We start from the raw sequence: 27,684 nt of genomic DNA, 5'->3' as shown, positions 1-27,684 counted from the left end.
CGGGGGAGGACAGGCCACCGGCCCACTATGGGTAATTTGACCACTTTTTGTGGCATTAATTAATAACTTGGAAACGACCCAATATTTAACAATTCGGTTTTTTGATTTTACTATATTAAATTTAAAGGAATTTTTGTTGGAAAAATAGGCGTGGTCCCGCCTTTTTTTTAAGAAAAAAATTTTTTTTTTCATTAACGTGAAGAAAAAAAAAATATTTTTTAAATTTATTTTAAAAAGAGCAACGTATTCAATTTTTAAAAATATAACTAAGTTTTCCGTTTTGTATTTTTGGATTGAAGTTTTATTTTTTTAATTATTACCATAACAATTTCTAACAAAAATACAATAAACCTTTATAACAAAGTTATTTCAATGAAACAATGATGTAACATAATTTTTAAATAATTAATATTTAATAACAAAGATAGTTGCATACCGCTTTTGCAAAGATTGCACCGTAACTGACATTCACCATACAAAAATACGTGAATTATTCATGTTTTGATGGAGGTCTTAAAACATTTATTTCAGAGAAAGTGCGCAAAAGTGCACTTTTATACTTACAGAGTTTAAAGAGAATTAAGTACTCTACAAGATAAAAAAGGTTCCAGAGCTGGAAAGAGCTGGACTCACTTTGTAGCTCCATTTAAAAATAAAAATTCAATACCAATTTTAATGTTTTTTGAGGTTAGATTTTACCCAAGATTTTAGGGACACCACAATCAATAAATACATCGGAACGCTCACAAAAAAAAGTTACATGATTTTCTGATTGAACTGCATTTCAAAAACGGCGCTGCGTTATTTCATTATACTCTTTTTGATTATTTAAACTTATAATCAAAATAAGCGATTTACCAGCGCTGCCATCTCGTTGAAGCATTAGCAGGCTTTCACTGCTGATAACTTAACAGTGATGCGCACTGTTAAACTTTTCTGTTAATAACATTTGACATTCATGTTATCCTAATACATTGTGATTAACAAAACTAATTTCTAACGACTTTTAAAAAGTGGGTTTTGGCCAAAAAAAGTGGTCAAATTACCCATAGTGCGGCCTTATCGGAGACATCCATTGTTGTTTTGGTGTGCCGAGCATATTTGCATAATTTCCCCAGCTCAGCTTCGTTTTGACAGGGACACATATTCAAGGTTAATTTGTTTCGGCAAACAAACTTTGACTGCGCCCCCAAGTATGCTAATATTTGGCTCGGCCTTCTGCCATTCTGGGTTTTCAATTTGCCTTCGACTGGCATTTTATTTGCAGAAATATTGAAGCTCTCCCTTCTCTCATAATGAAGTTTCATGCACACACGCATGAAACGCACTCACACACGAGCAACGGATTGTGGCAGGAATCGCTGGGGTCCTGGAAACAGAGTCCTGGGAAATCTGGGAGGCGGGGGATCCAAGGGGTCGCATTAAAAATGAAAGCCTTTGGAATTCGCTTGTTAAATAAAATTTTATGTAAATGATTGAATGAAAGCCGCTCGCGCGAGCACTGAATGCTGTCGTTAAAATGCTTTTCAGGCCCTTTTTTGTTGTAATTGATTTTGCTTTCAATTGCGTTGCTCTTGAAAAGCCGTTTAACGTGCTGGAGTGCCGGGAAATCCATCCAAATGCACATGTCGCCGGTGTTTTTGGCCCCGACAATTCGTTAACCGCTTTTCCCTGTTTCTTTAGACTGGCAGCTTAAAAGCATTTAAGTCCTGCGGCTAGTCTCGCGCTCCTGTTTCCTGCTTCCTGTTGCGCGTGTTTTGCATTTTGTTACCTCTGCTGCTTTTCCTCTCGCTTTTTTTTGGGTGCCTCCTGCAAAGTCCTTTTTATGCGTCTTAAAAATGCAAATTTACGTTGACATTTAGTCGTTCGGGGAGGAGGAAAGGGAAAATGCGAAAGCTAGTTAAGTGGCCACCGCTAATTATGTGCAGCCCGCCAAGTGCTCGCCTTCTGAGCCTTCTTATCTGCCCGGCCAACTTAGCATTACCAAGTTACCCGTACACGCCGTTGAGTGTCGGGTTTTACGACTCGGTAATCTCCGGGCCCTAAATTCCCAATGATGTGAGCGGCAGTCAAGTCGGCGGAGCGACAGTTGTCATAAATATGCACATACATAATGCATACCATCTAGCACATAATAAGCACATAGATGCAGAGAAAAAAATAAGGGGGAAAGATATCTGTTAGGTTTAGAAATACCATATATTTTGACTCCCAAAGTCTTTGGGATAAACTGTGCTCTAATTTTTAAAGATCCTGAATTTTTAACATATAAGATAAAAAACAATTTTATTTATTGATGGACAAATTTAATTTAGTAATCTTATTTTCATGATTTGTATCCTTTATTAAAATTTTCTTACTTAAAATATTTATATTTTCCCTTATTTATTACTTAATAATTTCTCTTATTCAGTTTTAATGTAATTTAATTTTATACATTTCTTCATATTTATTTTTTCTCTGCAAGCATAAGTACTTCTGCCGAATTTATGCTCCCAGCATGTAGATTTCTCTTCTGGCTAATGCGATTTTTGTAAATTGACAGCTACGTGACAGTGCTTACGACTTTAATGACAAGAACAACATGCGCGACGGACGGACAGGCATACGGACAGACGGACGGACGGATCTTCATCGATGACAAGTGGCAATATTTTATGGGCGTCGAAAGAGAAAGTGGGGTGGAAGTGAAGGGGAGCCTCTTCCCACAGAGATCAGCAGAGAGGCTCAGACGGCTGGGCTAATGCGATGTGGGAGCCCGAACATGTGTGCCTCACATGCAATTTGGGGTTCGGATTCGGGTATTCAGCATTGACATTTGACATTTCGAAACGGGCTTTGGCTTTGACAGGCCAAAATGCGAGGCAAATTGCGGATGCAAGTGCAGCTTCACAGGCTGAGTACCATACCATAATGCCATGGCATCCCCAGAGATGATAAATTGAAAACTCATAAATTATGTCAAATTATGGCGGGGCGAAAAAAAAAGTCTGGACCCGCATCGCCACCCACTTTCTGGGTTATCTTATTCTCTGCTCGCTGATGACGTTGTCTGCGGTGGACAGTCAGTGTCAACTTCAAGCTCGTTGCTCATTTTGTCAGTTGAGTGGAAATAGTCTTGACATTTATTAACATTTTTCCTACCCCTCCCCCCAACTGGCCATCCAGCAATTAAATATGGCCATTTTTTATGGCATTTATTAAAGTCTTTGGCGCGTAGGTAGCTGAAATAAACATAAATCATCTCTTTATTTCCTGCCAGCTTATGTGTTTGTTATACAACTGCCTGCTAGCTGCTGGCTGGGCAATACAATTTGAAAATCATTTAAAGGAAAGATACTGTAAAACTGGGCCCATAACTCAATGTCAATTTGAGCCAGAACAGACTGTGGCCAGGCAACCGCATTGAGGAAGATGAAGCTTCCTGGGCCTTGACCAAAATGGAATCAAAATATATTCGGTATTTAAAATGACGAGCAATCCCCCGCACAGCACCATCTACATATGTATCCGCATCTCGGGGATTCGGAACTGCTGTGTTAGTCTGTTTAGCACGTTGCCAGAGTCGTCGTGTGTTTTATTTTCGGCAAATGGAAATTGTATTATGTAAAACATGCTCCGATTCACAGGCACAACCGCACAACCGCACAGATACAGATACAGATGTCTCTACTGTAACTCGTAACTCGTAGATTCGGATGCTTTTGTTTTCTGTGCCTGTGCCTTTGCTGTTCTTTCTCTGGCTGATGCTAATTTTGATTTATTTAAATATTGTTTCATTTCCTTGAACTGATTTTGCTGCCGTTGTGTTGTGTTTGCATTCCGTCTACGGCTGGTCAGTATTTTTATTGTGCAAATGAAATTGATTTTAATGTGTTTGCCGTCTTTGCACTTGAAAGCGTTTGCTGAATTTCGTATAAATAAATATTTTGTTAAAAGTCGGGAGAATGGGCTATGGTCTATATGCTTCAAAGGCTGCCGTAGAATTCCGGAAACCCTGGGGAATATGCCGCAGAAATCCCTTTGGAGCCTGCGACTGCATTTGTAAATTCTGGAGAAATATCTCTCGACAAGACATTTTGTCTGGCTCTTGCTTTATGTCGCCGGAGGGTCTAAATTTATCACAGACAGTCTCTCGATTTATGTTTGCCAGCGCTGCAGTGTCAGTCCTACGAACGCCGAGGCCCTTGGATTGTAGAATCTGGCATTCTGAGTCCCCAATCTCCAATTCTTTAATATAGATACATATCGGCCCTGATTTAATGCACTCGACGTGATAAATTAATTTAAAGAGCACGCACGCCCGCAGTCTGGCCAAATGAATTTATGAAATTTTAAATGCGCCAAAATGTATGCAATAATCATTGTTAATGCATCACACGGCCAGCCTATCCGATGCAGCGGCCGCCCCATTTTGGCCGGCATTTAAAATGCCTTGTTTGAGCGAATGCTGTAATTAATTGAAAACTGTTTATAAAATGCGAGCCATATGGAATTTTTTGTTTTTTTTCCCTTCCCATCCCCCTTTTTTTCTCGTGCATAAATTGAACGTTTAATTATGCGATGCTACGTGAGTGTTTTTGTGTATGCTGTGTTATTATGCAAATTATTTATTGTGTGAATGAAATGTAAATTTTTAATTGATTTAAAAAAACGGTTGAATCCCCCTTCAAACTCGAAACTCAAAACTCAGTCATATGTGTCAGCTCACGCGATTTTTGCCGCCAGTTCGGTAGTTGCTATTTTCCGGCATTTTCCGGTTTGGGGGCTAGGGAAAAGGGGGCGTGGCAGTAATAGTAACTCTAACTGTGACTGCACCGAAACTGTTGACATTCACGCACAAATTGGATTTACTAACGAGTTGGCTTTGGCCGCGTTGACGGTCGCCTGCTGTTTGTCACTTTTGGCACTTTTGTTATCGTATACCCCATCCCAAAAAAACCGGGGAAAATAACCAAAAAAAAAAAGAGGAGAACGCGGAGCTTTCGCGCCTGTTATTTATGGCTTCGATTATCCCCGCACACAATGGGCCAACAAAGGAGCGGGGAAAGTGTTTGCCCTAAGCAAACCCAGTGGAAAACGGCTTGGCAACTGGCAACGCTTCGTCGTAGCTGGCAATAAAACAAAACGCACACGCGTCCCATTCAGCCGGAATTTTCGCATTCGGAGGAGGCCAGGGAGCCAGGGAGGGGTTCCTATAGCTCCTATAGCTCCTATATTCCCATATTCGGGGCACAATTTGGGAATTTTCCGGGGGTCAAAGGCAGAGCATCGAAATCACAGAAGCAGCACAAGGACATGCCGAAAGAGGCTTTGCGTATTTTCAATAGTTGCCATTGTATACACACGAAACAATCGAAGGGGGAGGGGTGGGTGGTTTTGGGAGGTCTGAAGAGACTGCTTTCCGCACAGTTGCAGTCAAAATACTATAACTTATGCTAATTTATTACTAAAATAATTACTAAATAAATAAGTAGTACGAGTTCGACACAAATTTTATGATATTTCATTAGTTTTGTTTTTCAGATCCTAAAAGAAAATAATTTTGAAGTAGTATTTAATATCTGCACTAATAAGACTTATTTTTTTATTTAAATGTTTAATAACTAAATGCTCTAAATTAATCTCTATTAAATTATATTTTAATCCTTTGAATATTACATATATTTTCCCCTTTTTAATCCAACACTTATTGCTATTTACATGACCGCAACTGTTGTTTTCACCCATATGCGTAGGATAAAATCTGTGTGCTGATTTCAACGTTTGAATTATGATTTTCATTTTCATGGGGCGAACTTTTAGTTTGATTTTTGCCATCGTTTCGTCGCTTTTGTCACCGAGGATGTCGCCGGGCTTCTGATTTCTGGTCTCTGGCTTCGGTTGTGGTTTTGGGTTCTCTAAAGACCATTCAGCATTCGCTGTTTTCGGGTCTATGGACAAAATTTATATTCGCCACTAATGCGGGCACTTAAACTACACAAACAAAATGGCTTCGCCGGCTCTTCAAGTTGTGCTAGTAACCTTTCTGTCTCTTTCTCCTCTCCTTATGCCATCTCTTTCTGTTCCTGCTGATTCTCCCTGCGGCTCTCTAGGTCGCTGGAGACTTTTAGCCGGGGCCATGTGAAAATGACTGAAATCGTATCGAAAATCAAAGGTCACTTTTGGGATCAATTCAAAAGGAATTGCCGCATTCAAATCGCTCTGAGGCACTTGTGAAAGCACATAGAAAGTGGGAGAGAGTAGAAGGCAGAGCGAGACGGCATCATATGTGTACAGATGAGGATGCGAAGGATGTGGATGCTGCCATAGATATTCAAACTAAATGGCGTCATCTATAACACAGAATACTCACATGTGTGTGTGTCTCTGCTGACTGTCGATAGGAAATGAATTTTAATGATTGCCCCCGAAAAACTTTGGCCATAGCTAGATGGCTTGTTTGTCCCGACGTAGAGTGGCCTTTCCACAGGATACAGGCTACAGGATACGGAGGAGGTGGAGGTCCTGATAGCTTGTTGTTCCTGCGAGGCAGCCCAAAAAGTTTGCACATTAAACTGTTTATTTTAAGTAGCCGATAACTGTGTGTGTGTAGCCAAGCCAGTTGAACCCACTGATCTTCCCACCACACGCCCCTCCATTTTCCCCAAGGGGGCGTGGCGGAAAATGCAAACTATTTTCCATGATGCGGCACGTGCTACGCCTCAGCCATTTCACTCATGCATCTTGCCGCCTCTCAGCTGCTGGCAATATGTCAAGAATCCGCGATTTCATTGCCCCTTGCATTTGCTTCTTGGTTTATTTCTGACTTATTTCTGGCCCGCGGGCTAATTAAAAATCTGCTCTTTCGAATCTATACATTCTAGAGTGCCATATGCAAATGCATTTGTGTCATTCGCTATTCATGACTATTAATTAAATGGCCAAGTAAATATTTTCCCCGACATACTTGGATAGAGACACTCGAAGTACTTTTACCCGGGGGAAAATAGATAGCTACAAGCTACCCCAACCAGAGTCTATAATTGGTTTTGGCTTTTCCGAGAAGGGAAACATCTCAGCCCCTCCTCTTGCTCTCAATTTACTTTTAATTTGATTTCTCAGCGCTTGGCGCTTTGTTTATTTTTCTAATTAATACGAAAACAAGTTGCAAGTTGTTCGCTTGGCCAGCAGCCAGGTATCCCCATCTCCTCCGCGTCAGTACATCAGTCCATCACACAGCGGATTCCCAGTGGGATAAGTGGATTAGCACACTGCTTTTCCTACAACTAACCCATACACCAGAAACTAAAGTTTAACTTCCCTTTAAGAAGGCATAATTAATTAGTTATGGTTGATAGTAGGGGAAGGCAGTGATGTGTGCTTTTTGCTGGCGACCTTATCGCTGCGCTCCGATAAGAGAATAAATAATGAAAGATAAACAAAGTCAGTCAAGGCTGGGACAGGCTAACAAAAACAAGGCCAAAAGGACATCTGGTGGGTGGCTTAAACGTCATGTGTTTGAGATGAAATGATCCCTGTCACGCCCCCTCAGGCCATCGTCCTTTTGTGCAGCCAGGTGACAGGCTGAAATCTTAAAGTTGACATCTGCCTTTCCCTTTTCCTGAAAAACAAGAAACCTCATTCCGCATTCCTTAGAGCGAAATTTAATTATTGGCAATGCCAGGACTTGATAAATTAGATATTTAATTCTGCGAACAAGGGAATATAAAAATGCAAAGCCCAGAAAGCGAGCGTTAAATAATTGTTTCTGACAAAAAATTCCAACCACGAAAAGGGTTTGCCAACCAGCAAAACAGAAAAAAAAGGAAAAACTTTGGGCCGGGCACAAAAAGTTGGGAGCTGAAGATTATTAATTGAAGGATTAGAAGGCGTTCAAAGGGAAATGCTGTGCTGCCGAACTAACTTCCATTTAAATTCAAATTTCGGGGTTGCTGCGGGACACGTGTAAATATTTTTGGCAATTTAAAACGTTTAATTTAATTGCAGCAGCTGGTAATTTAAATTGAAAAAACTTTCCAGCTGACAAATGCGTCGACATAAATATCAAGGAAAGTTTTAAGGGGAGAACAGCAAATTAAAGCCAGCCGAGACTGTATAAATAAATAAGGAATCGCCGCCCTGATTGACGGATGAGCCGGGATTGGTGAGGAGTGGGGCTCAAACTCAGGGGCCATGGCCTGAATGAAAGTCTGCCGCAGAAGCGCCACCTGTGGGCCAAATGCGCATGTTGTCAAATTTAAGGTAAATTTAGTGGCAACCGCAGCCGAAGCAGCCGTCGTGTTTACCCATTTGTTTTATTTACATAAAGCTGTCGGGGCGTTTTGGACAGGTTTTGCGAGGGGAGTGAATCGTGAATCACATCCACATGGCTGGCGACGAGTTTTCCCAGTTTCCCGGCCTTTTCCTGTGACTGACAGCTGCCCAGAGAGGGGGAACTTTGTGTCCATCCCAGGAAACTTTCACACCCCCTCCCCGGAGGCCATATGCGTGCACTAAATTAGTCAAATGGAGTAGTTTTTTATGTAATTTCCCTTTGTGATTTCCGGATTCCAGAGGAAAATTGCCCAAGGCAGCAGAAAGCACAGAGATAAAGTGAATTCCTTCGGCCCATTGTCCCTCTTTTTGAACCTTTTGTGAGTTACTACCTCAGCTTTAATTAAACTTCAGGTGTTCTGGTCCTAAAAATTGAATTTTAATACCCAGAGCGTTGCTTTGCCAACACTACCAATTTTGTATGTGTTTTTCAGTAGACATTTTCGTCCGTATATATCAGATATTTTTCAACATTATTTTTATAAAACTTTCCTTTACTTTTCTAAGGATAATTCTTGAGCTTCTTCTGCAGTTTTCTCTTTAATTTTGATTTAAATTCTCTTTAAATGCCTTGCAAAGCAGGCGAGTAAAATCAAAGACTGTAATCTTTCAATGAAAGAATGAAAAATTGGAGTGGCCACTATAAACACATGAATAAATTCGTATATATAGAAACATAATGTACGTACATAGAGCTTGCTCCTTTGTTTGCCTTGGCCGACTGCCCAAACATGAGCTTGGAGCTCGGAGCTCGGAGCCTGGAATCCAGTGAGTGCGGACATCTCTATGGGGAAAACATAAAAAATAACAGAGAACAACAAAAATGAAAACTTCAATCAATGCAAAGGACGCATTGAGGCCAAAAGGTCACTGCCTCGACGGCAAATATTTATTTAAACAGAAGAGTCAAGTGAAAAAATAAAACATATACTCTCACGCAACAAAAAAAAACGGGGAAAATAAAAGGAGAAAAAAATCATATTAAATATTTACTCTGACCGAAGAGGCGTGCTCTGGGATTTGATTAAAGCATTTTTGCATGCGCCGCACCTTTGAGCATTAATTTTTAATTTTCATTACACAGAATGCTGCATTTCGTCTTGCCAATTATCCGGGAATATATTCAGATCATCCAGAACGAAAGCCAAGAGAAACCAAGCGGAGCGGGGCAAATAAATTAGGCCAATTATATTGAATTGTCTGATTGATTCGACCAACTGCCTTTTGCCAACGGCCTAATTGCTATTTTTTCTGCCCGCTCTTGCGGACGATGTTCTGCATTAATTTATGTTTTTTCATAAGACGCCGCCTGCTGATGTAATAAACGCATAAAGGATATTAATGAGCTGCTGTTTGCTTATCCTCCTCTATGCTCTTTGCCTCTTTGCCCTCCACTCACCCGATTTGCTTTTATTTCAGCTGAAAAGGCAACTAATTGCTTACTTACACACACGCACAGAGGGCCAGAAGGAGAACTTATTGCTCATGCTGGCAGGCTCTGTTCTCACATATTTCACAAATTGCGCATACGACATGTTAAACGCCTCGCACGCACACAGCGCCACAGCCAAACACACGCTCCAAGTCAACGGCAAGTCAGCGCCGCCAAGCGCATTATCAGGCCGTACTGGGCAGGTTTTTCTTGGCTTCCGCCACTCTCTACTCGCTCCTTTTGTCATAACTCAACTTTTATTTATTTATGCACACAAACAGGCACACTGTCAAAAAGAATGACCTCGATGAGGTATTTTATTGAGAGCAATTGAGTAGCAATACTCGTAAAGTATACAGGATTTATACCATGAACTAGAAACAATTTACTATCTATTTAATACATTTTTAGGTAATTAAGTTTCAAAAAAATAAACTATCTAGATTTTTTGGAATGCGATGTGTATCAATTTATTATTTTCTTAGTTGTTTAAAATAATATTTTAGATTTGGGACAAGTTTTAGATTAGTGGCAGCTTAATAAAATACTACTAAAAACACAGTTTACACCAAAACCCCAAATCCTGATATTTCACCCAAAAGAGATCAGTAAATCAGTTTAAAAGTGATGGAAGCAATTCTTTAAAATATTTGCTGTTTAAAGCAGTTTGGGACAATATTTGACCAAGATACAGCAAAAAAAACATACTAATAAATATTAAAATATTACAATTTTTATTAAAACATATTAAATAAGAACAGTTCGCACAATTTCGCTCAGTGAACGCCCTGACACACACTCAGAATGCCAGTGAAATGTCCTTTGAGTGGCGCTAAAAGTATGCCGCATGGTGTAATAACACGCGTCGACGCCGAGGAGTTGGCGCTTCTTGCGGCGCTTCTGCCGCCTCTGCGGCTCCTGCTGCCTTTGCTGCTCCTGTTGGTCCTGTTAGTCCTGTGACAGTGACAGCGGCGGTACTTACGCTTGTCAGACGCATGCTTATGATATATCACACACTGGCACACTCGCTCACTGGCATATTCGCACGGGGAAGCCTTTGAGCCCGCTCCCAGCTGGCCGATAAGATGGGGAGGTTGTCAGTTAAATTCACACTGCGTCTATCTGTCGCCTGCATGCTGCTACTGCTGCTCCTCACTGACTGACTGCAGCTGAATTTATATTATATTATATTTTATTTTTATATTATTTTATTTCAAATTTATGCCATCTGCCAACGCCCGCTTACGCCGAGAGTAATGCGTCTTTGACTTTATTGAGCATGTGGATTGCACAATGCATGGGGGAATTCTCACACCCATTCCCACACTCAATCCTTGGCAACCACCCCATCTCATCCCATCCAGCATTACCATATGGGAATGTTCTTTGGGTTTTTATGCGGCGTTAAATCTTGAGGAAATTGTGTCACATTATGATGAACATTTATGGCAAAGTTGAGCATTTGCCCATAAATTTGTGAGCCCTGATGACGGGATGCAGGGTTTCCAAGTTCCCTAAGATCCCTGGATGAATTCGAGTGGGTGAAGCAGGGGCTCTAACGATGATGGAGTAGCTGTGGTAATTTGACAAGGCTAAAATCTGCCGAGACGGCTGAGGCTGATGCCTGATAGGTGGGCGTAGTAGCACCTGGCCAGGAAAACCAATCAATAGGCAAATAAGCAAATGGACATGCCCACTGCCTGCGGCTGGCAGTTACCAAAATACACGAAACTAACGAACAGAACAGATCAGCCGGCTTTCCAGATTGGCCAAACTGTGTGTTATTTTCGACACACAATTCCTTATAAATTGGACAACTAATTCTTTGTCGGTAAATGCCTCCTAACTTGGACTAACTGGGGCTTTAAGCGTCAGTAGTTGGCAATAGTTACACGATACTTGGCAGCAGCAGCAGAACTTTTCCCTTCTGGCCAGGGGAAAATCTCTTTCATTTGCCTTCTCGTGTTTCGTGTTCGCATTGGCGAAACTTTTTTAATTAGCAAATCTTCCACTTGGTGTCATTAAAGTTCAGGCCCGAACGTCACAATGCAACGGCGAGTCGGAGTCCTCTTTTCCACCCAGTTAATTAATCAGCAATAAAATATGCTAACCGAATGACACGGGTCGAATTAGAAGGGCAGGGAAAGCAGCTGACTCTATAGGGCTAAATATATACATTCATGATATGATATAATATCATGTAATATACCCCTTGGAGCAGACAGATGGAGAAACATGCGTTGCTTGTCGGAAATTTACTAATGAGCAAAGTTTGACTGTCAATAGCCTCAGTCCTCTCAGCCAGGTTAATTTATGGGCAGGTAACAAGAAAAAAAGGGAATAAAGAAAACATGAAAAATAGGTGCACTGGGGGAAAACACTAACTACATTCAAGAAAGAAAATATCATTTAAAGTTTAATACCTTTACAAGTTGTAAATTTCAGTGAGTGTCAAATGTAGCTATTGTATAGATATCATGTAGATAATTATTTTAATCGCTAAATCTGACAAATTAAAACCTTACTCTTTTTTTCTCAGTGTAAAACCCTTCAAAAGTACAGGGTGTTGTGCAAAAGAAGACTCTCCTCCCCCGAAAAAAACACACTCGCTGGCTGTATTTCAAGTTATTATCTTTTAATCAAAAGGCATCATAAAAATTTATGAACTTTTTCGCGAGAGTTATATATAATTTATTTTTACTCCTTGTTGCGTGTGTTTGTGTGTATAGGCTGCAGTTGCTCATTAAAACAGCCTCACACACGCATACAAAAGGAAAAGAAGCCAAGTTGTCGCCTGGTTGCCGATACAAAATGTTGCATAATTAAGCGAGCGTGGGTGTTTTTTCTGGGTTAAGGTAAATGGTACTGCGACCTGGATCGTCTTCACCTCATTAATGCAACACCATTGCGTTAAGGACCAACTAACCCTGACACACGAGCAGTTTTCATCGGGGTTGTGAGGATGGGGGTGGATTCTAGTATTTTGGCTTATCAATTTTGATGCCTTGTTTAATTGTCGACACTCGTGCTGCTCTCAAACACGCAATTAAAAGGCGCAGCAGCAACATTTGGCTAGGTGATAAAGCAGCACTCAGCTCGAGGGCTCGATTTTATGGGCCGACATGTCGGGGGTTAAAGAGATGAGCGTTGAGTTGGTGGTAATGGGGGTGGCAAGGTCATGGCTCAGCTGCCACCGAACACATAAATCCACAGCCTTAATTACGCGTCTCACATTGAAACGCGCCATTAATCACACTTCATCGATGCGATGGCCACATAAAACAACCAATTCCGAGGAGTGAAACTCCCCTCGATTCGGCGTAAACTCCTTTGTGAGTCAGTCTTATTCGACTTCTGGTCGTACCCTTTTCGGCCAGCAGCTCTTTACGATCCCAATTTGCCTGGCTACGAATGTATACACATTTTATTAGCACTTTTCATATTTCTGTCAGTACACTAGAAGCAAAAACTTACTAAAAAACGAAACAAAATATTTAAAAAATAAAGATAAAAATAAAAGAAGTAATATTAAAATATTACTTAATAATTTTTAAAAGCTAAAAATGAGTAAAATATATTTTAATCCCTTTCTTATCCCTTTTTCCCTGTGTACCTTCCCCCCAAAAACAATCAGCACTTACTCATGTTTCCACATTTGCTTTTCTATTCACAGGATTCCCCCTGAACAGTCCGCCAAAAAAATAGGAATGTCCATAAAAGCGGCGAATAAACATGTAAAAGCACATTAAGCGATGCTATGGACTTGATCTGAGCTGAGTCACAGGGATATGCATTCGTAAATGTCTGCGGAAATGCCCTTTTTATGGGCCACGAGTACATTGGCGCTTCATTAAAGGGGAAACGGCGGAAGCGGAAATAGCCGTGCGGCCATAACAAGGCGACGCGTGTTTATTGGCGCCAGGTCACGCAAATTGCCAGCTGCAACTGCAACATTCTCCTCTTTTTCTTCGTACTCCTCTTGCGTTTCTTTGACACTTTGGTCAAATTGAAGTTTGCCACATAAATGACGAGACGTCCTCGCGTTTGGCACAACGCACCGCAAGCACAACAAAATGACAGCTACAGCCATGCTACAGCTTTTATTACCAACAAGCGGAATGCCAGCAAAAACCAGCGAAACAACAGCAATGCAAACGACATATTGGCAGCAGCAGAGGAAAACCGGCAACTGCCAAAGCAACATCAACACACATCGAAAATCACGGACGAGATGCCCGGACAATGGGAAAACGATTTGGGCTGTCGGCTTGACGTTGGCCCTGTTGACTTGCCTGCAGCAGCTAAAATCGGTTTTGGCCGACGAGGAATCGCAGGATTTTCAAAAGAACAGTGAGTACAACCACCGACAACCAGCAACTGTATTACGTGTAATAACAATAACAGCTAACGATTGGCAGGAGTTTCTCGGCACTCGACTCTCGGTTCTCAGTTCTCGGACTGAAAAGAAACTCGGTCCCGAAACTCAGTTATTCCCAGCAGTAACGAGCTGGCGGTTTCCCCTCGAATTATTGCAGGGAAGTCTTGCTCGTTATGGTCTGCGCTCGTCATTAGGATTTGGTCAGACAATAGAAACTGTTTAAAATGTAGAAATATTTGCTGGAAATCGAAAAGAAAACAAGAGAGAACGCTATAATCGAGTGCCTCGACTATTAGATACCCGTTACACAGCTAAACAACTTAATAGAAATATGCCTCCTTTTTTGTTTTTCGAAGCTGGAATTAGCTCCCGTTTTTTACCCAGGGAACTCCACGTGGAGGCCTTCTAAAACTTTCAATTCTGCCTAGCACATCTTCCGTCTCTCTCTAGCGCAGGTGAATGCACTTGTGAAAAACGAATACGAGCAAAAAGAGACAAAATGCGCGCCCTTTTCAAATAATTTAAAATTTGCAATAACATATTGTGAATTAGTGTGACCACAGAAAAAAAGGACAAAAAGTTCAAATTAACCATCTGAATAGATGGCGCTATTGTATATTGAATTGAGCCATCTACCCCAAGATATTGGTACTACTGGCCATGAAAGGCGGAAATGTAGGCGCTAGACAGGTTTAAGCGTTAAATGGGTTTTGCGGGCGTTAGAGTGGGCGTGGCAAACTTTTACTTGGCCAATCGATATGTATTGACGAAACAAATACATATCAGTTACTATTTTCATAATAGCTTCAAAACTGTGGGCGATAGAGAGGGCTAGTGGGCGTTAGAGGGGGCGTGGCACCTTTTTGAAATAAACTTGCGCTGCGTAGGAACTCCCAGAATCTGCATGCAAAATGCCAATCTTCTAGCTTTTATAGTTTCCGAGATCTCAGCGTTCATACGGACAGACGGACAGACAGACAGACAGACAGACAGACGGACAGACGGACAGACGGACATGGCTAGATCGACTCGGCTAGTGATCCTGATCAAGAATATATATACTTTATGGGGTCGGAAACGCTTCCTTCTACCTGTTACATACTTTTGCACGAATACAATATACCCTTTTACTCTACGAGTAACGGGTATAATGACTTTGCAGTCCGGGGATATTTTTAGAAATATCAAAAGTTACTTGTTGGTTTAAAAAGTAGATTTAAGGGATTTACAATGCAACAAGAATTAAAGAACAGAGATTTCTAATAGAAATATAGAAATTTTCTATATTTATTTAAACCCTATCCAAGGACCTTAAACTTTTTGAAATTATTTTAAAACAATTATTCAGCCTTAGAAAGTTATGGCAAAATGGTTTAAAGAAAGCTTCATGATAAATATGAAAATTATATTTTTTGGGATCTCCTACATCTGCAGAAAAAATCACAAGATGTGCATAGTTTACCATAAGGTGCTGACCACTTAACGCTTGCTAAAATCCAGATGCAGGATGTTTAATCCTGAATTTAGATGCCTTTTTTCCTCTAACCCCAATTTCATTTCTTTCTCTGGCCAACACCTGCTCGCAATCCCATGAGCTGCCGGCGCTGGCCACTTGATTTGATCATCGGGATGTAAATCCTGGCTAAAAGCAGCCAAACTATGCCAAGAGGTCATCGCATTTTCGCTCACGTCTGCACAAAACGTTCATCTTGCCGAGGAATTTTGTGCAAACTTGCAAATCATGCGACGACTGCCAAAAATCCTTATCAATGTGCGTTAGATAAAACGTGCAGAAGTTTTTTCTCTTCGCTTTTCCTTGGCTTTTGGCACATTTTTCAAAAAGCGAAGACAAAACTTGCAAGCCATCGTGCGAGAGGCGTCAGCACTTTTGGCCAAACAACTTTATAATTTGCGAGGTCGAGGATGTGTTGGGTCTGCTTTTCTGCTTTCGAGGATTCGATGGTGATGGAAAACCTGGAGCCTGCTGCTTTTTACGAGCGCCGTCTCAACTGGTTGTAGTTGGTCGGTTGTTCGGAAACCTTGGGCGAAATCTCATTTCCCCAAAAGTCTGATGCCGCCCCTTTCTGCCCGCCGGCCAGTCGACAAAAACAAATCATAATTCGGCATCGACATCAGCATATTTTCCTTTTGGGGTCGTCTGCGTGTCGGCTTCCTTTGTTGGAAGCCTGGCCCACAGAATCCCCATTCCTGGGATGAGTTGGGTATGCCAAAGGCGTCTGAAATTTATGACAGGATTTGCCGAAATCGAGACACACACATTTTCCAGCATTTTCTATTTCGCCGCCGTTTGTCGTCGAGCCCAGCGATGCATGGGACTTTGTAGTAAATTGAATTTCAATACTCGGATTTAGACGTCATGGCTGTTTGGCTTTTGTCTGAGCAGCCCGAGCATTAAATTTAATTACGTTTGCCGCTTTATTAGCGGCAATCCTACAGCTCGGGGTTTGGTTTTTGCATAGCCACGGAAAAGGCGCTTTTCTCGCAGCTAGCTTTCTCAAGTGCCTCCTATTGATCCGGCTAAAGGAATTTCGGCATGTATCTGGGGCTTTTCCATAGCCGCCGGCTGCACATTGGCCAAAATACACACATAGGTAGAGCTCTATAGAGCTGGAGAGCTGAAGAGCTGGAGAGTCGACAACAAACAGTGGTGACGCCTTAAGTGGAATCCAAATGTGCTGCGTATCGTTGGCACATAAACAACTCCCAGCACATCGCGTGTTTTGGGAGGGAACAGAACCAGGAGATATGGCTTCCGTTTGTCGCATGAATATTTTCATCATAATCGTCGCTATTTTTATGTTCTTGCTGACGCTACAGCAACAACTGCACGAGGGAAAAATACAGAATCGAAATTGGTTCTCCTTTCACTTAATTGGTGTTTATTCGTGACATTCCAAAATTGATTTCAAAATAGATATATTTATAGAAACATCAATTAACTACGAATAATTATGGTTGACAATTTTTTTGCTATTTTCATTTGATATTTTTAAAGAATTATTTTGATTGGAAAACATAAATGAGAAATAAGACAAATATTATATTAAATTTCTGATACTGGATTGGATAATTATAATTTGTATCCTATTTTGTTTTACCAATATTTCTTATTTTTATTTTCAATTGAACTGATCGTGTTTCATTTTTTCTTGTAGTGTACAGAAATACAAACGTTCTGGTATTAGGGGGATTTATTTTCCCGGTGCTGCTGATGGTGGTGTGTGCTCTATGCTCTATGCAAATCTCTTGCTGTGCTCCTGCTGCTTTTCCTCTGGCCTTGGCTTTGCTTTGATGGGCAATCAACACGCTCGCAAAAAATATTCATATATATTCATACATCTATCCCGCGTAAGAACGTAAGAACGAAAGAACCACCCCAAGGACAGTGGGCGTGGCTTCGGTTTAGAGATCACAGGCAAAGGCGGCGTCACTAAGCGCCCATTCGATTGCAATGAAAACATTTACAAGGGCACTCCTAACCATATAACCATCCCATACCATCCATTCTTGTACTTCACTCGCCTCATCAGCGCATCGTTTGTGTTGTAAATTGATTTTTTGTTAATTTTTATGAACTTCAAAGGAAAAACAGCAGCAGCAGCAGCAGCAGCAGAAGGGTGCAGCACATGTGCTGCAGCGAACAACCATCCATCCACGGAGCAAAAGAAGCGTGGAGAAATTTCACAAATATATATTTCCATATATATTTTATTTATAAACACGCGCGCGTTCGCAGTGTCAAAACAGCGTCATAAGCGCTGCCAGGCGGTCAGAATGGATGCCCCACCATGTGGAGTGGAGTGGTGCAATGAGGGATGGTGGGTGGGGGTGATATGGTGCTGCACATGGAGATGCTGCTGCTGCAGAAGCGCCACAAGTCAAGTGCAACATCGGCGCGGGCAAATGAAAATTTCGTTGCATTCGTTGTATCTCTGAAGTTGCGACGCGTCGCAGCAAGATGCAAAGTTCAATTTCACATGTGGAAAATAACAGGGGAACAAAAAATAAGGGGGGCGCTCAAAAATACAACAGAGGAAGCACATGTCACACAGTACAGCATAGTACGTGTGTGCGGTGGAAATGGATGGGGTGTGTGGTGGAAAAATAGGGGAAAAACAGGGGGCTCTGTGACAGACGGCAGCGACACGAGAGTGGAAAATAAATGGATGCAGCGGGAAAGCGGCAGAGCAGAGAGTGCCGGAAAGGAAAGCAGAGGAAAAGCGCACCACGATGGATGGAATGCCAGGGAAAAAGAATGTCCAGCCAGGTAAAACGCTATATAGCGATACAACTAAAGATAGAAACAGACTCTTGCACATAACTCCGAAATGCCTGAAGGGCGGGGTATCCATCCAGGTATTTTGAATATTATTCACCTCTGCCAAGCCATCCATACCTGCAGTTCAGTTTACTACTAGGAATTTTTCCAAAAATGCAACAATTATGCAGCTAACATGAACGGTTTTTCTATTTTTCTGGAATAGAACCGTTTTATATATTTAAAAACAAAATATAACTCTGTAGTCGAGTACACCGACTATGAGATACCCGTTACTCAGCTAAAGAAAGTGCGAAGGAGATGGAAATATGCATGCAGCAAAGCCACTGCTTGCACAGCTTGCATTTCATTATTATCTTTGCTCATAACTTTTTAATAAATGGTCCGATTTAAAATAGTTCTTCTACATTTCGATAAGTATTAATGAGGACAACCAAATTGCATTTATACTTTTCCAAAATCTTTAAATATGCCTTGATGAAAGAAACGACTAACCGGTATAAATAGTAATCTTTAAGTTACATTTATCTCATCCTTGTCAAATAAGTAAAAAAATACTTTCATTAAAAAGCTGAAAAGTAAGACATTTCGAATCGATCGATATGTTGAAATTTTATTGGAAGAAACTTGCTCTTAAAACTTCCATCTCCATTGTTCGGCTGAACAAAGGAAAGGCGGCGAGTGGTCGTGGTCCGGGGATAGAATCGTAACATGTGTACTATCTGTAGGATCCGAAGACAATGACAATTCCCGGGCCAGAAACTTCGTTCGTTTCGTTCCTTTTCAGTATGTTATTCGCACACATTTCACATTTTCCCCGGACTTGGGTCTTAATTTTCTTTTACCACTCGCCTCCCATTCACCCCATTTACCCATCATAACGGCTGCCTCTTCCCCGGACACCGAGTGTTTCTCATAAATATTATTGCATTTTCGCATCTCCTGCTGTTGTTTATGAACTGCATTTTCCTCGGCCATGTGCCACTCACTTTTCCATGCTATTCCATATCTCCACCCCCCAAAAAAGCTTTCACACAACTCGAACAACTTGAACTGGCCGCAACAAAAGCGCTGGCAATAGCCACTTCCTGTTTAGCGCGAAATTTCAATTATGAGCAAACACGACCACGCCCCCTCTTAACGCCCCCTTCTCAGAGGAAAAAGAATAGATAAAGTAATATGCACAAGTTTCCGTTCGTTCTCTTTATTAAACAGAAGAAATCACTTTTGGCCCATTTTCATGGGCATCGGGGCGTGCACTCCTGCAGATGTTTCATTTCTGGTCGGGAAAAGCGAATCGCTGAAAACGTTTTCCCCACGCACCATCTATATATATACTATATACACTCTATTTTCGTGTGTGTTTGTATTCACAGTTATAAGTTACTGCGCCCGCTGACTACTCAAACGTGACTGGCCAAAGTTTTTCAATAAACTTTAACAAGAAAACATTAAAAAGCCACAACGTTGGCGCATTTCCATTTCCAGTGGCTCAGCGGCGAGCAGCCAAGAAGTCAAAGCTTCAACTCCATAAAAGCGGCAAATAGTTGTGTGAAAAGGCAGTTACCCTCCTTTTTACCACCCCTTCATAGATCCTCTTTGTGCGCCTTCCACCGACTTTTCCCGGGGAGGCGGCGAGTTCGCATATAAATTTCAAATAAAAACCAAATCTACGGAACTTCTTCTTGGCCAGCTTCGGTGTCAGCTGTTGCCGCTCTAGCTGCTCAGCTTTATGCTTTGGATACACGGAGAAAAAATCTTAAGCATCCCTTTGAAGAAGGTAGATCTGTTAGGGCTCAAAGGTAGGTCGATAAATTCAAGGGTTCGAAATGATTTTGAGTGTGTAGATATATATAGGTATGGGTACATATATTTTTCAATCGCGTTAATTTTTTAAAATCATATTATCATATATCAGAATCATAATTGGTCTGAAAAATCAAAATTATATTTAGAAATCTTTTATAATATTTTCTCTGTTAGGTATATAGATCAAATGTAGATAGTTTGTAGAGATATGTAGAAATATTTCCCACCGTGTAGGGACTTTGGGTCTCGGGATGATGATGCCACCCGCGAGGCTGCTGATGGCTGCCAGTGCCGCATTACGCGGCAGCGGAATGAAATAAATATCATTTTATGACTTTTTAACTTGTTTCTCTCGCTCGCGCTTCCCTTTTTAGATGCCTTTAACAAGCGCAATAAATGCAACACTAAGGTTGAATGGATGAAGAAAAGGGGAGATTGGGGATGGAATCGCTGGAGGGACCCTACTATAAAGCGGGAGCGTAAGATCTGGCACTTGCAGCTGCTGTTGGCCGGCTTTTATGGGCCGCAACTTCCCTTTTGTTGCTGGTATATTTTTAGCTGCTCAACGCATTTGCATTTTGCACTTGATTGAGTGCCCGCCGAACTCCTCATTTTCCCAGTGGATATCCCCTTGAATTCCCCATTCCAAGATTTTCCGGGCCATGAGTAATGCTTCCGTTAATCAGCGCACCATCACCACCCCACCACCGCCATCGACCTTGTTTGTTAGTCAGCCCCAGCCGAAAGTCAAAAGGTGCAAATCAGTTAACGTTCGGCATCGACAACATCGTTTGGCCCTTTGCACTTTGTCCTTTCTGCTTTTAGCTTTCCGCTCCACTTCACTCCGAAATTAACCCTTCGGGGGCATGGATTTGGTTTCTTTTGGTCTCGTTTCGTTAGTCATAAAAAATTCAATTTTATGAGCGATTTTATTTGTCCACTCCACACAGCTTGTCTGCCCAATTCGCAACGGGTGGTCGATGGGTTGATGTTCGGTGGCCATAGTTACTTTTAAATGTGCCACTTGCAAAAAATGGAAATATTCCATAAAAGTAACAATAACAATTAAATATTTTCGGTCTTTTTTCGGCAGTTTTCTTTATCTGGCAATTACCGAAAACTATGCCTTTTACTTTAAACGCTTTCGTTCATAACGCACAAGTGTGGCACTTAGTTTGGAAGGCTTTAATTGCTGAATTTAAGTGTAATTGAAACTGATATTTATTTTGAAACTAACTGACTTGCTAGGAAGGTTAAGTGAAATAAAATCATTTTATATGGTCTACAAAAGGCTTAATTATTTTAGCATTGTCTAAACAATTTTGTTTAATATTTTATTTGCCTTTTTTATTTCAAATAATTAAAAAATGAAACATATCAGTTTACCTAACGCTACAATAAACACTTTAATCTTAAATTTCCCTGATAAAGTTAAAGTGACTTCTCGTCCACCTGCCTTTGTAATCAGGTCTAGTCCCCTGTCTGGGTAATTCCAGCTAATCCCCAACCGATTAATATTGTATTGTGTCTGGTGAATCACGCAATCACCAGGACACGGACGCGGACACGAATACGGACAGGGATACGGACACGGCCACGGACACCCTTCATCCGTCGGCCTGTGCTGACAATGCATCCTTCGGAGTCGAAGGACTTCGCTCGAGTGCACACCTCTCTGGCCGAAGGGGAAATCCTAGGAGGTGGTGTGAGAATTTGTAATTTTTATCGCCGTCGGGCACGCGTTTCTCGGGGGGATGGAATGGGAAGGGATGGGCCCTGCCTTTGTTCAATGGAATCGGGAGCCAAAGGGGCCCCATGTTTATGTTTGGACAACACGCCTTTATGATTTCTGTTTGAATGCCGCCGCCAAACCAGGATGACGATGACCGGGCCCACCATTAGTCACACATTGCGGGAATGGGGAAAGGGGATCGTCATTTTCATCGTTTATTTCGTTCTGGCGTTCAAGTGGAAAATTGAATTTATCACTTGAACATGTCAAGCAAGCGTTTCGCCCTTTTGGCTTTCTGTGTTTCGTACTTCTCGGTACGATTTTTCCTGGCTAATTTTCACTGGAAATTCCATTCCGATTGTGAAATCGTGAAAAGGGCAAATCTATGTGAGACACGTAATCAACTCGTTTGTGAATACTTTACAGCGACCCTGGGCCTCTGCCACACCCCCTATAATTTGTCTTTTATTTTGCAACATTTTCCACTTGGCGTCCTTTCGATTCGTTTTGTTTTGCTACAAAGTTACAACCCTTTGACTTGGACATTTTCCGCCTGACGGTTAATTGAAAATTAGTCAAATGGGAAAGGGGGCGGCTACGGAAGGGGCGTGGCCGGCTGACTGCAATTTGGGTAATTTGCATTTTTATTAAATTTTAATTTACCGACAGTTTTGCCTCGCGGCAAGTCGTGTGCCGCGGTGATTAGTCGCTGGATTTGCATAAAACGCTGCCATAAATTGTAGCAAATTGAAAATACACAGCAATATATAGCAATACAGCTGTAGGAAATCAACAACAACTGCCATAAATTGCATTGGTCGGAGTAAATAAATTAGAACGAATTACATTTGCTGCATTTTAAGCTTGGCATTTTCATTCCCAGTTTAGCCAGTTGCGGTCATTTGGTTGTTCTGTCGGTCGGTCGGGCTTTTATTTATGGCCAGCGACCCATAAATCTGAACAGTTTGTCAGCTGTGCGTTTAATTAAAACAAAAATTATCTAAATTATTGTCAGGCTGAGAGAACTTATTTTATTTCTCTCACCGAAATGCATAAATATGCCGAGATGTGTGCGTAAATTTTAGGGCCTCAGTTTTCACCAAGGGCAAGGCGATATAAACTCTATCGAAATCGCACTTGTAAATCTAAAAACACATATATACCCGCCCCAAAAACACAGATATTCACCAGCACACATTCAATCTTGTTGTGGCCCATAAGTATGCAATGCTGTGCATAAAATACAAGTACGCTCTGCTCCTTCTATACGTTTTCCTCCTTTCCCTGCAAAAGCGGAAAAGCACCAGGGGTTGGGTCATGCTGGTCGTAAATTTACATATTTTGCATATAAATAAAACGGATTTTGTCGCCGGCGAAGCCAGCGCTGAAATGTCACAGCATAAAATGGCAAAAGAAGCGCCAAATAAATACAAAATAAAATAGCTACAAAATGGCCAAAAAAGGCGAGCAATAGTTGGGCGAGCAGCCAAAGGCCAGGGTGTCGCGTCTGCCTCGAAGGTGTGCCCCCTGCCCCTACGTCCATGTCCATGCCCCCTGATCCTGCCACACTGTTGCCAAGTAAGCAAATTGAGTGCGCCATGTCTGAGTTATGGCAGTCTGCCGAAGCAGATACAAAATAGCACCAGCAGTGATAGCAAAGGCTTCCCAGCCGGCTCCTTGGGCGTGGCCATAAACTAGGGAGGTCACGGGGAGAAAAATATGTATTTTTATACAATAAGAGGAAAATTAAAAATATTTTTAAAATTATATTTAATACTTTTAAAAATAAATAAAAAATAAAAATATTCCATTTAGAATATATCAAGATATCGAGTTTCTTGGGAGCTTATTCAGATATCTTTTAATCTTATAACATCTTAATATAGAACCACTTCGCAGATGGCTGCTTTTCGAAGAAATATAGAGCTGAAACTTCTTTAAAGCCAAATACTCTTATTAAGATCTCACTTGGGAGTTTTCTTTAGAAGTATACAAAACCACAAATCCAAAACTTTTGCACATTGCTGCCTTGTTTCAACGGAAATAAAAGTTGCTCCCAAGAACAAAATTAAATTTCTGTTTTCTATAAATGCTGAAAAGCTAAATATTAAGAATTTTAGATTTCTAAAATAATATTTTATCCTGATACGATTTCTTAATGCATCACTTGTTTTTTAAGTGTTAAATTTTGAGTACAAATGGGAAAGCTAATGCGGTGATCATATTCCCAGGATTTTTTCTTGCTCTGTGCCATATATTTGATATATGGACGATAGGGGTTTATGTCCCTTTAGTAGCGGGCCAATGTGTTGAGGTCTATGGCCACTTGAGCTTGGAATTGAACTCGTTGCCGATTTGGTTTATGGCTCTCTAGAAATTGAAAGGCGCAAGTGTCAAATGCAGGCAGCCAGCGAAACGATACGGGGAAAGGCGGCGGAGAAAGGCGGAGAAAGTGGAGCTCTAATGTGTGTTTGTTTTGCTTTCAGCAGGGGTCGGAAGTTCGGGGGATCGAGGGTTGAGTGCCACTAAATCATCTAATGCCCCTGCTCATTAGCAATCAATGCACAGCAGCCAAAGCAGCAGCAGCAAGGCAAACAACAAGCAAAGCAAAAGCAAAAGCAGAAGCGAAAGCAAAAGCTAAAGGCAGCCAACACTTCACACTTCATTGGAGCGCCGCCTTTGAGTCACTGGGAAAATGGCGCTAAGCACACAAACACACATAGAAAGGGGGCGGGAAAAGGGGGCGGGGGAGGCGAACGATTAACAAGCAAATTAGCATGAAATTATTTCAAAACAGGCGCACACAGTAAATAAATCAATTAGCCCGACAACAAAAAAGAGCAATCAGCAGCAGCAAGTGCTGAGCTTCCAAGGAGGTCGCGGCGACAGCTGGCTCATTGGTAAACAAAAGCGAACAATTAAAAGCTTTTCCAGCATATGCACAACACATTGCTGCACTTGGGAAAAGGAAGCTCTTAATTTCAGACATTTCCCACACTTTAGGCAAGGAGGAAAAAATAAATTCCTAATCAAAAGGGGTTGTAAGTTATTGTAATTCGTGGAATTCGGTGACATTAACTAATGTTGTGTTCAAGATCTAGAACCATACTATTTATCAGAAGTTTAAATCCCGTAGGGAACCTACTTATAAAGATATCGCCACCTTAAGATTCTTATAAAATAGTATTTTTAGTATTTTTTTAAAATACATAACCAACATTTCTAAGATTTATTGCTATTTTTTCCGAGTGTTTGGCTTGTGTAGGCCAAAAATTGGGACAAAGTGCAAGTCAACGCGGCTGGTTTTTCCCATGACTTGGCATCTGCATCTGCTTCTCCACTTGTCATGTGGGGGGTGTTTAAAAGTTGCGCTTCATGGCAAACGCAAAAGCAGATGCAGAATACAGATACTGATATGCAGATACTCGCTTCAAAAGGCAGCTGCACTTGCCCCGTCACATTATTTTAATTATTTGTTTACGCAAGACAAACAAACTTGCAGGCGGCGGCACTTGTCTTGTCTTGTTTCTGGATCGTCGTTAAAAGTTACGAGCTGGAGTTCTGAGAACCGACTATCGAGAACTGAGAACTGGCCGAAAACAAAGCCAAGGCGCCTAATTAGCCTTGCCTCTTTGGCGTCATGCGAATTTGTCAAATTAAGCGGCAGACGCGTAGCTTCAGCTCCAATGAGTCAGCTGTTCGGCATGCCAGTGTCAGAATTAACGTTCCCGAAAATGTGCAGGCAATTATCAGGGCCAGCTGGCAGCCAAATAAAAAGGATAAAATAGCGAAAAAAATTAAAATGCGAGGACGAGCTGGCTTTTTGGCAGGAGAGGCAGACATGCAGGATGCGCGGCGCCAACATCTGCAGGAAAATCACCAGCCAAATAAAACGAAAAGTCGCAACCAACAACCAACAGGCGGGGAGGGAGCGGGGAAAAGAGGGCGAGGACAGCTCTAGTGAAGCGACACTGATTAAAAAATTGTTTGACAAGAAATCAGCGCGACATTTGTCCAACTGGAGAGTGGAAAATGGAGCCAGGAGACTCGGAATACTGACTACAGAACGTCGCCTGTTGACTGCCTCTGGGAAAAACAGTAAAAAACACTAAAGTGTCGCTGTTAATTCGGCGTAAATTTAATTGTCAGCTATAATTAAATTGATTTTCACTCCGGTAGCAAACTGCTGACTGGAGGCATGGCGAGCATCGAATGACTGCCGTGCGTTGGCCCGAAGTGGCGCCCAATCAGCCTCAATTTTCCGTCGTCTTCCTTTTCAGTTTTCAGAGCTCTTCTTTTTTTTTAAGAAAATTTGATTTATTTAAATCGGAATTACTGGGCTTTCGACGGCAAAACATTTCTCTGTTTCCATCCAAATATGTCCCTGGGCCCCGGGCATCCCCAAAAGAATATATAAATATAGATATTTCTTTTTGATGCGTGGGCAACGAAATTAAATTGCATTAAAAACACATAAAATATTTTTTAGGCCAGCTCGTGTCAGGGGGAAATTCTCTCGAAGCGGCTACAAAGCAATCGAAGTGTATAGTATATATTTACACTAATATGTGTATGGGCCTAAGTTCTAAATTTATTGTACCTACAACAGAGACGTGGGCTATGGGGGGCTTGAGATACTAAAGCTCTATGACCCTCCAAACTAAACAAAATTTGATTAAATTATATTATAATTAAATAAGATTGCAATTTTGAATATTTCCTATCTTTTTTCTTGATTATAATTTTGAACCTTTAATTAAAACTAAAATTTAGTGGATATTAAAATTATTTGAAAAGAAAACCATTTTGAATCGAACTTAATTCTTTCCTATTTTATAAGCAAGCCCCCCTTTCACCTGATCGACGACTACGCCCCTGACCTAATGGTCTTCTGATGCCAGAGGGCCGAGTTCTGGTGTACGTCGTGCTGTTTCGAAAAACTGGCACAAATTCAAAAATGATTTTTACGCAATTTTACGACAACTTGAAAAGGAACGGACTATAAATAAATTGCCCCTTGGTTTGGTCGAACTATTTGTAGTTTGTATCTGTGAGTTACTTTCGCTTTTGTGTTGCTGCCTGGGACATGAGTCACAAAAGGCAGCCAGTCGCTGTCGCATGTTTACCTACGAAATTTGCCTTGTGCATTTTAATTGAAAATAATAAACACGCGTGTAAATAATGTGCCATGCCCCCTCCCATGTGTCAGAGTCACAACGCAGCCAGGCCAGCATATTTGGCCCAGTTTTGAGGTTGCTCCTAGTGCTTTTGCTGCTGCTTTTGCTCCTGCTTGCAGCCAAGCGAGCTGTGTCCTGTCGTGTCCTGTAACTGCGCCTGGGCTGCTCTTCAGAACCTCCAGCTGCCAGTACAGCGATGGCTCGTGTTGCGCAGCATGTGTTGCATGTTGCTGCTGCAGCAGCAACACCAGCATAGCAGCAGCACAGCAGCAATGCTGTGTCGGCGAAAAATATCCTGCAGCAAGTCGTTGCCATATTTTACTTTTTAAATGCCGTGCGGCTGCTTTGTGTGCCATTGCTGGCATTTTAATTTATTTGCTCATTTTCACTGTTTTCCCGTTTTCCAGTTTCCCGTTTCAGTTTCATTTTCCCCACTTTTTCGACTGGTTGTTGCGGTCGACTCCTCTTTGTTTTCAGTAAAACCCACACATTTCACAGCTCACAACGCAAATGAAGCTGACTAGAACGGGTGATTTCGGT

The 27,684-nt window shown here is 41.5% G+C and overlaps 1 protein-coding gene across 3 annotated transcripts in view; it reads left to right on the top strand.

Annotated features, from left to right (window-relative positions):
• side (sidestep) overlaps positions 1 to 27,684 on the top strand; it is a 73,340-nt gene that overhangs the window by 12,841 nt on the left and 32,815 nt on the right. For all 3 annotated transcript variants that reach the window (XM_017153963.3, XM_017153953.3, XM_017153973.3), the window contains exon 2: positions 13,422 to 14,098. In XM_017153963.3, the coding sequence (XP_017009452.2) occupies positions 13,822 to 14,098 (277 nt within the window). In that variant the 5' untranslated portion in view covers positions 13,422 to 13,821. The remainder of the gene's footprint in view (positions 1 to 13,421; positions 14,099 to 27,684) is intronic.

The sequence above is a fragment of the Drosophila takahashii genome, chromosome 3R (genome assembly GCF_030179915.1).
Source record: "Drosophila takahashii strain IR98-3 E-12201 chromosome 3R, DtakHiC1v2, whole genome shotgun sequence".
Classification (NCBI taxonomy): domain Eukaryota; kingdom Metazoa; phylum Arthropoda; class Insecta; order Diptera; family Drosophilidae; genus Drosophila; species Drosophila takahashii.
Note: the sequence above shows the minus strand (reverse complement) of the source record. Positions and strands in the feature narration are given on the sequence as shown.